General features: G+C 38.5%; 1 protein-coding gene across 4 annotated transcripts; it reads right to left on the bottom strand.

The window, feature by feature from the left end:
- Window positions 1–193: 193 nt before the first annotated feature.
- Window positions 194–7,500, bottom strand: LOC144649186 (uncharacterized). 4 transcript variants are annotated; one of them, XM_078508642.1, is made up of 3 exons: window positions 3,390–4,014; window positions 2,597–2,652; window positions 194–1,561 (listed from the first exon to the last, which is right to left on the bottom strand). In XM_078508642.1, the coding sequence occupies exon 3, from the start codon at window positions 1,557–1,559 to the stop codon at window positions 552–554; it is 1,008 nt and encodes a 335-aa protein (XP_078364768.1). In that variant the 5' UTR covers window positions 1,560–1,561; window positions 2,597–2,652; window positions 3,390–4,014; the 3' UTR covers window positions 194–551. The 4 variants fall into 4 exon arrangements, with proteins under 4 accessions (XP_078364768.1, XP_078364770.1, XP_078364767.1 ...); XM_078508644.1 differs by lacking the exons at window positions 2,597–2,652; window positions 3,390–4,014 and adding an exon at window positions 6,002–7,500; XM_078508641.1 differs by lacking the exons at window positions 2,597–2,652; window positions 3,390–4,014 and adding an exon at window positions 4,746–4,833.
- Window positions 7,501–10,080: the final 2,580 nt, after the last annotated feature.

A 10,080-nucleotide genomic window follows, 5' to 3' on the forward strand; every position in this document is an offset into this window, starting at 1 on the left:
TTTGAGAAATTTCGAGCGTCTTGTGGACAGCCCAACTACCCCCCCCCCCCCCCCCCCCCCCCCGCCGCTGCCCCCTCTATTTACTCTGTCATAAAGCACGGGATCCGCCCCTTCCAACACCTGGGAAAGCCCAAAGCGGGACAACTGAAGATAAAACCAGTTCTTCTAGAACGTCAAAAAAAACAACAAAGCGTTTGGTTCCAACAGTAGTTTATTCAGCATAAAACAAAACACACAAAACAAAAGCTCTGATGTTTTAGTTAAACTGAAAAAGGACTACTTAGTTGGCTTTTAAAATGCTGAACTACTTAATGCAATATGTTGAATCCTCTGGTAACACACACTAGCTTAATCTCTTGTCATTTTATAATTATCATCGTGTTTATTTTCAAGTTAACCATTACATCCGAACTACTACCACGCCTTCTACCGTACCACATTATTGCCCGAATCATAGTTTTAAACTTGAATACAGAGGTTTGCAACCAACCCTTATGTATGGTTTAACAGTTCTACCCTAACGGTTACCGAGGTATATCTGCTTTTCAGGATTATACTATGACTATCTTGTCGTAGAAGAAATTATTGGGATTCGCTTTATTGGTCGTTTGGCAGGTCTTGGTCTTCGGGTAGCATTTACGGCCATCAAAGAACATAAATGAAACACAATCAGGGTCGTCATTGCAGCGTTCAGCGCACTTTGCCAAAGAAACGAATGGATGGAGGGTCCAGACGTCATTTCCAGGGCAGTCACCAGGCCTCATCGCGTATCCACTCGGTACTTTGTCATAGAACACATTCTGGGGACTTTCCTTGCTGGGCTGAGCGCAGGTCTTGGTCTTCGGGTAGCACTCTTCACCATTGTAGTACATGAACGAGACACAGTTACTCTTACTGTTACATCGGTTGGCGCACTCTGACAGGGAAACAGTTCCATGGATTAACAAGATATCATTTCCGGGGCAGTCGCCAGGCCTCAGAGAGTAACCTTCGGGTACTTTGTCGTAGAAAATGTTGAGGCTGTTAGCAAGACTTGTTACGCCACACCCTTTTGTCTTAGGGTAGCACTCATGGTTGTCGTAGTGCATGAACGCATTGCAAGTTGAACTGGAATCGCAGAGCTGAGCGCACTCTTGACGAGTCACGTCTTTCCTGTAGAGATCCCAGAGGTCATTCCCAGGACAGTCTCCTGGTCGCATGGTGTAGCCCGAGGGAACTTTGTCGTAAAACACATGGTGAGGGTTGGACTTGTCGGTTGTTCCGCAGGTTTTTGTCTTCGGGTAACAACGATGATTGTTGTAGAACATGAAGGCCTGGCATTTGGCAGACGAGGAACACAGCTGTGCACAATCTTCCAAAGTGGTACTATCTCTGTAAAGGTCCGAGATGTCGTTTCCAGGGCAGTCCCCGCTACGGACTTTGTAGCCAGCTGGCACCACACATCGAAGCTGGTCTCCTTCTGATTGAATTAGGCATGGTTGGGAGATGTCATCATCTGCAGTGGCCAGTGTGAACAGAGATATGGTCAATATCCCGAACAGCAGCAAATTACGCGTCATTTCTGAACCAGAAAAGAACAGAGAAGTTTTATTTTTATATAGTGTTACTCCCATATAAACGTTACGGGGATGCTTTAAGTAAATGTAATTTATGCCTGGAAAATGGGAGTTTTGAAAAAGACTCACACTTTGTCCGCTTATCATAGACTAACTGGAAGAACTTAGTTTCGAGTAAAAATGGAAATACAGTCTTGCCACGTGGGTGGCCAAGAGTCTATTTTTTAGTAATGAATGTTTCCGTTATTATCCAAAAACTGATATAGGTAGAATGGATGTCCAGGATTCGATCGCAGTTTCGTCATATATCAGAAGCCTTGGGATCCAGGCTAGCCGGAAAGATTTAGGAAGAGAAGCGGTGTGGATCAGGAGCCCAAAGTCCAAGTCACTTGATACATGACGTCTCTCTTGGTTTATCTTGTTTTTGTTCATAAATTTCTACCGCTTTATATAATTCTATAACAAACGTGTCTAGGGGACAATTTACATTTGGTATCTTTTACGGTCTCTTAAAAATGCTCTTTATTAATGATTCGATAGACTTACTGGGTTTTAAAAATGAAGTTTCTGTTAAAGCGCTGTAAGCGCTCCATCGCATCTCGGGTGGGAAACAGTTCTCCCTTAAACTTTGCCCAGTGAACTCTCTTAGGTTAGGAAATAAGTTAAAAGATTTTTTTAGACTTTTAAACAGTCTATGCTGCAAAAGGCCTAATTTGGAAGGTGGCCAAAACGAGAAAATAGCAGAAGTTGACCAGCCTGCCGCTCATCAAAAACCACTAAGCGCAACAAAGTATTATCATCATCCCGTAGTTAAGTGGTCCTTTAAAGATTGGAAACGCATGTTAATTTAAATACGTTTCGACTATAGGTTTGTGGAAATTTAAATATTAGTATCCGTTAGATCGCTTTTTGTAAACATGCAAAAGTATGGTGTCTTTGAACTGCTGGCCTTAACTTTATTTCTTCAAGTCCAGACCAGGCCCTCTAAATTCCAAGTGAACCCTGCTAAACATATGTCAGCATGCATAGAAGTGAAATACCTTGCACTTCTTATCTTCAATTCCTTTGCTACTGCGACTTCGAGCTTTTGGTTCTTCTGCCAATATTAAAAACCAATTATGCAAATGAGGTTGTAAATGAAACTGCGATCGTTTTTAATTAAAAGGGTTTTTTTATTTGTTGAAATTTACCAAAAACGAAAATAAAAGACAGTCTACACAAATTAAACTTAAACAATGCCTAAAATTTGCGAATTATTTAGTATCGATCTTTGCATACTTTCCAGACAAATGTGCCAAATTTTATGCAAATTTTAAAACCTTGGGAATTATTTGGCTCCAAAAAATATTCTAGAGTTATACTGACTAAGTCATTGCACGCTTATAACCTAGAATAATTCACTGGGTTTTAAGTTGCATCCAGTTTATAAATGTTTACAGTCCCATTTTCTCTCGAAGTCCAAGCACCCGCTTTTATAGAACAGGTAGGCGGCATTTGTGAGACGAGACTGTTTTGAGCACACGCGGGCACTCGCACGTTGAGAGAGACAATATCGGTACCTCATTAACTATACGCTGGAGATACTTATTAACGTACGCATAGAAGCTGTTTAAAATTTAATTCCAAAGAGCAGTCATATACGAAGTCGGCAACGGTGAGATGAGACTGTTTTGACAACACGCGTGCACTCGCGTATCAGATTGCTGTAAAATGTGATACTTAAAAGCTTAAGCACAAGGTCCCTATTAACTATACGCATTACACAGTGAGCGTTTGCCTAGCCATTAACGGCAGTCTGTGCAGTATTTGAGAGACTTTTGAGATCTAACTTACCTCGATTTTATCTTTGAATAATTGTATCAATGTTGAATACTGGTAGCGTCCTATCTCAAGTGATCAAAGTCTACAGGGCGGTGATTTAAAAACCAAATTAAAGGAGTGAAAGATGGTAAAAATGTGGTCCAATTTTATTGGTTATTGATGACAATTCGATTTCTGGTGATTGGCTGCATTGAAATGGTGAGCACCGTTACACGCTTCTTGCCTGGGGATATACGAAAACTCTTCCACGTCGTTGACAAAGGCGAATGCTTTGGCGAAAATACTGCGCGCAAAATGGTCCTCTCAAAGCATTTGTTACTGATACATGGGTGACATTGGTGTAATGCGTCTGAAATTGCGCCCAAATTCAAACGCACAACAAACTATATATAACAGCAGAAAGAGATCATAGTACCAGAAATTTAGCATGTCTTAGTGGAAACGCTAATGATTTTCACAAGCACGTTATGCGGCCAGACATTTCAATCATTAGAATTCTCCATTATAAAACTAAAATACAAGACAGCCCACACAAACGGAACTCGTAAAACGACTTAAATGAATAACTTGAACTGGCGAATTATTCAGTGTCGATCTTTGCATGCTTAACTGAGAAATGTGGCAAACATTTTGTGGCAATTGCGTTCTCTGCCAAGCTTGATCCGGTTTATAGAAACCTTGGGAATAATTCGGAATAATTAAGCTCTATAAAATATTTCAACGTTATAACTTAAGTCGTTGAGGTTACTTAAAACCTAAAATAGTTCACTAGGTTACCTTTAAAGAAAAACTCTATTTCAGACCTGACATGTTATGAACCGCTTTTACGGACTCTGCTCGGCTTAAAATTGTAGATCTTTTGTACTCCATTTTGCTCTTGAAATCCAGCAAGCACATTTGTTTACAACGTCACACAATCTCGAGATTTTAGATAGACCTCATTTATAAACATTTGTACAGGAACGAAACAGTTTTGTTTTTGATGGTATAATTTGAAACATACTGTGAAAAACTGTTTGTTAGCTCGTTAAGCCCGGCGATTCAAGCGATTTCGATGAGTTAACGTTTCCGATGATTTCGAACATATTATTCCATTGGAGATACTTATTAACGTATGCGTAGAAGCTGTTTTAAATTCAATTCCAAAGAGCAGTCATACACGAAGGCGGCAATGTTGAGATGAGACTCTTTTGACAACACGCGTGTACTAGCTTATCAGATTGCTGTGAAATGTGATACTTGAAAGCTTAAGCACTTGTTCTCCGCTTTCAAGGTCCCTATAAACTATACGCATTACACAGTGAGCGCTTGCCTAGCCATTAACGGCAGTATGTGCAGTATTTGAGAGACTTTTGAGATCTAACTTACCTCGTTTATATCTTTGAATAATTGTATCAATGTTGAATACTGGTAGCGTCCTATCTCAAGTCTACAGGGCGGTGATTTAAAAACCAAATTGAGGGTGTGAAAGAGGGTAAAAACGTGGTCTAATTTTATTGGTTATTGATGACAATTCGACCCTGGCGATTGGCTGCATTGAAATGGTAAGCATCGTTATATGCTTTTTGCCTGGGGATATACGAAAACTCTTCCACGTCGTTGACAAAGGCGAATGCTTTGGCCAAAAACTGCGCGCAAAATGGTCCTCTCAAAGCATTTTGTTTCTGATGCATGGGTGACATTGGTATAATGCGTCTAAAATTGTGCCCAAATTCAAACGCACAACAAACTATATATCATAGTACGAGAAATTTAGCATGTCTTAGTGGAAACGCTAATGATTTCACAAGCCCGTTATGCGGCCAGACATTTTAATCATTAGAATTCACCATTATAAAACAAAAATACAAGACAGCCCACACAAACGAAACTCGTAAAACGATTTAAATGAATAACTTAAACTGGCGAATTATTCAGTATCCATCTTTGCATGCTTAACTGAGAAATGTGGCAACCATTTTGTGGCAATTGCGTTCTCTGCCAAGCTTGGTCCGGTTTATAGAAATCTTGGAAATTATTCGGAATAATTAGGCTCTATAAAATATTTCAACGTTATAACTTAAGTCGTTGTATTTAATTAAAACCTAAAATAGTTCACTAGGTTACCTTTAAAGAAAAACTCTATTTCAGACCTAACATGTTATGAATCGCTTTTACGGACTCTGCCTTGAGATTGTAGATCTTTTGTACTCCATTTTCCTCTTTAAATCTAGCAAGCACATTTGTTTACAAGGTAACACAATCCTGAGATTTTAGATAGACTTCATTTAAAAACGTTTGTACAGGAACGAAACAGTTTTGTTTTTGATGGTATAATTTGAAACATACTGTGAAAAACTGTTTGTTATGTTGTTTAAGCCCGTTTCAAGCGATTTCGATGAGTTAACGTTTCTGATGTTTTCAAACATATTATTCCATTGGAGATACTTATTAACGTATGCGTAGAAGCTGTTTTAAATTCAATTCCAAAGAGCAGTCATACACGAAGGCGGCAACAGTGAGATGAGACTGTTTTGACAACACGCGAGCACTCGCGTTTCAGATTACTGTGAAATGTGATACTTGAAAGCTTAGGCACAAGGTTTCTATTATTATACGCATTACACGATGAGCGCTTGTATTACCATTAACGGCAGTCTGTGCAGTATTTGAGAGACTTTTGACATCTAACTTACATCGTTTATATCTGTGAATAATTGTATCAATGTTGAATACTGGTAGCGTCCTATCTCAAGTGATCAAAGTCTACAGGGCGGTGATTTAAAAACCAAATTAAAGGAGTGAAAGATGGTAAAAATGTGGTCCAATTTTATTGGTTATTGATGACAATTCGATTCTGGTGATTGGCTGCATTGAAATGGTGAGCACCATTACATGCTTCTTGCCTGGGGATATACGAAAACTCTTCCACGTCGTTGACAAAGGCGAATGCTTTGGCGAAAATACTGCGCGCAAAATGGTCCTCTCAAAGCATTTGTTACTGATGCATGGGTGACATTGGTGTAATGCGTCTGAAATTGCGCCCAAATTCAAACGCACAACAAACTATATATAACAGCAGAAAGAGATCATAGTACCAGAAATTTAGCATGTCTTAGTGGAAACGCTAATGATTTTCACAAGCACGTTATGCGGCCAGACATTTCAATCATTAGAATTCTCCATTATAAAACTAAAATACAAGACAGCCCACACAAACGGAACTCGTAAAACGATTTAAATGAATAACTTGAACTGGCGAATTATTCAGTGTCGATCTTTGCATGCTTAACTGAGAAATGTGGCAAACATTTTGTGGCAATTGCGTTCTCTGCCAAGCTTGATCCGGTTTATAGAAACCTCGGGAATTATTCGGAATAATTAGGCTCTATAAAATATTTCAACGTTATAACTTAAGACGTTGAATTTACTTAAAACCTAAAATAGTTCACTAAGTTACCTTTAAAGGAAAACTCTGTTCAGAACTAAAATGTTATGAATCGCTTTTACGGAATCTGTCCGGCTTAAGATTGTAGATATTTTTTACTCCATTTTGCTCTTGAAATCCAACAAGCACATGTTTTTACAAGGTCACACAATTTCAAGATTTTAGATACACCTCATTTATAAACGTTTGTACAGGAACGAAACAGTTTTGTTTTAGATGGTATAATTTGAAACATACTGTGAAAAACTGTTTGTTAGCTCGTTAAGCCCGTTTCAAGCGATTTCGATGAGTTAACGTTTGCGATGATTTCTGTTATTTCAGTTATTCCATTGGAGATACTTCTTAACGTATGCGTAGAAGCTGTTTTAAATTTTAATTCCAAAGAGCAGTTATATACGAAGGCGGCAATGTTGAGATGAGACTCTTTTAACAACACGCGCGCACTAGCTTATCAGATTGCTGTGAAATGTGATACTTGAAAGCTTAACAACTTGTTCTCCGCTTTCAAGGTCCCTATAAACTATACGCATTACACAGTGAGCGCTTGCCTATCCATTAACGGCAGTATGTGCAGTATTTGAGAGACTTGTGTCATCTAACTTACCTCGTTTATATCTTTGAATAATTGTATCAATGTTGAATACTGGTAGCGTCCTATCTTAAGTGATCAAAGTCTACAGGGCGGTGATTTAAAAACCAAATTAAAAGTGTGAAAAATGGTAAAAAAGACATCTTAATCGTTAGAATTCACCATTCGGAAGCAAAAATACAACACAGCTAACACAAATAAAACTCGTAAAATGATTTTAAATGACTAAAATTGGCGCCGGAATTTTTCAGTATCGATCTTTGCAAGCTTTACTGAGAAATGTTGAAATATTTGTGCAAATTGCGTTCTCTGCCAAGCTTGGTCAGGTTTTAAGAAACCTTGGGAATTATTCGGAATAATTAGACTAATTCATCCAAACAGTCGAGTTAACAGCAAAACTGTTGATAACTTCAGGAACAGGACAATTTTCTTTAATTTTACAAACATGTTACATCCGTCATCTTCAGTGCAACGGTTGTTGTTACAAGGTGGATTTTGCCAATTTGTCCCTTGTTTCAAAATACACTCTCAGCAATGTTAAGGCCATTGTGATCATATTTATCAGTGAACCATATGATCCCGTCAGATGAATATAACAGGGCAATGAAGTACGAAAGAAAGAGGAGTGGGAGTAGAACTAGAACTGTTAGCTGAAGTTGAGTTTCCCCAGTTTCTGCCAAACCATAAAGCAACAGGGCTTACATTGGAATAAGTAAAATACCACTCGGGTATAGTTATGTAATGTTCAAAAAGTACCAACAGCGTGCCACTTAGACCGAGGTATTACTGCCAAGGGAGAGTGACTTTTTACACACTCTTCGACCCACCCCTCTCCCCGCCGCAACGCTTTGTACACTCTCAAAGGCCAGTCACTTCCGGCTGGAAAAAAAATGCGAGAAAGTTGTCGAGAGCTCGAAATATTTTGTGGTTCCAGACTGTGTAAAGAACTGAATAAATTCTTCCCATATAATGATTTGAAATTAGATAACGCACTTTAAATTATTTCTTTAAAAAATCTCCTATGGCGTCTAGAAAAGTGTTGACATATATAAAGTTGAGGCTAAAGTAGGGAAAACTCCCGAGAATTTAAACAAAAACTTTCTTTATTAACCGTGCGCAGCCGGTTCATAATCTGGCTGGCATTTTGTCGTTTAATTAATTTTTTTTTTGTCGTAAATTGCTCCAGACCCACGCGGCTCAGCGGGCTCCTTTGTCACGCAAGAATTGATGTTTACTAGCGATCACTCGTTTAACATGAACATTCTACTCTCTGTTTAGAGTGAAATGTGTAATTTTGTTTCATTTGAGTGTTTTACCAGAAGAGAGGGCTGAATAATCACATAGCGAAACCAAAGACCACTTGGATATGTCCAAGCTATTTAAAACTACCACTACGTCAGACCAATGCAATCGCTCGCCTGTAGCTATGTAGCGAATCATTCACCTATTTTAAAAATATTTACGATTATTAAATTCTCAACCTCGGATATTGCATTTCTAGCTTTCTGATTGGTTCACTGAATCCCGGTTATCAGTTCGTATACCTATGTTTGACCTTATATGGGAAATGAGTGCGGCAAGTGCCGCTCAGCGTAAAATGTTTCTGCGGGAAGCGACAGTTCCATCAGAAAAATGGTTGAAAACAGCAAATTTGGCGAGCTTTGTGAACAAGAAATAATCAGCGGTGCCTACAAAATCCACAGAAATGCCATAGTAAAATTAACTACGCAAAAGGATTGATGCGAAAAGTTTAATTAATAATTCTTGTAAACGCACAACAAGAGCGAGTGAATAAAGTAGAAAAGCAGCAAATAATTTACCAACGAACGGCAAACTGGCACAGTTTCATTGATTGTACGTCATAAAATTAGGCTCAGCACTTCTGTAAAGTTTGTTACCTTTTAATCTTGGTCTTGTAATTTTATACTTCAATAAACCTGTTCCACTTTGAGCCCAATTTCGCTTCAAATAATATAGCAGTCTTGATGACAGCCGTGGAGCCGTAAATTACAAGTACAATGTAAACACTTGCTTCGTTCTACCTTCACAAGACGTGTAGTTTCCAGAAAAGCTTTTGCTTCGGATCATCCCGTAAATCTTAACTGTTGTCACAATTTCCAGGATATATAGACGACTTAGAGGAGATTATTGGATGAAAATCTTGGGAAGAAAACTCTCTCGCTCGCTTTCCTAAGATTAACGACGTTTGCTGAAGATTTCCGAGGAAGATCCGAAAATGTTTCGACTTTCGGCTCATTCAGTATTTTAAAAAACTCGTCAGCAAACATGACGTCATCGATATCTTCACGATTTTTCTCAGGGAAAGAAATCTTTGTAACTAAACAAATTTTGGCCTTAAATTTTGTTCAGATACTTCTGTTGCAGTGAAATTGCGTGAAAATGAGGATGATACTTTAGAAGAAAGTTCAGAACTTAAGTTAGAGGAGTACAGACGCGAAATAAATAAACGGCATGCAGAAGCGATGACGCTTCACAAAGGGTCTAACATAATAATTGAGGGCGTGATAAAGACTGTTATCCAATTGAAGTTTTCATTTTTGTAAACCTAAGAAGCAATGTTGGTGATTGTCTAAGTAGCATAGTTAGGATAGGATGGAATTCAAATAAATTACAGAATTAACAGTAGTTATAAATTCACAGGCCAAGGATGCAAAGTTAGTAATACA

Source organism: Oculina patagonica, chromosome 4 (genome assembly GCF_052425735.1).
Source record: "Oculina patagonica isolate OP01 chromosome 4, crgOcupat, whole genome shotgun sequence".
Lineage (NCBI taxonomy): Eukaryota > Metazoa > Cnidaria > Anthozoa > Scleractinia > Oculinidae > Oculina > Oculina patagonica.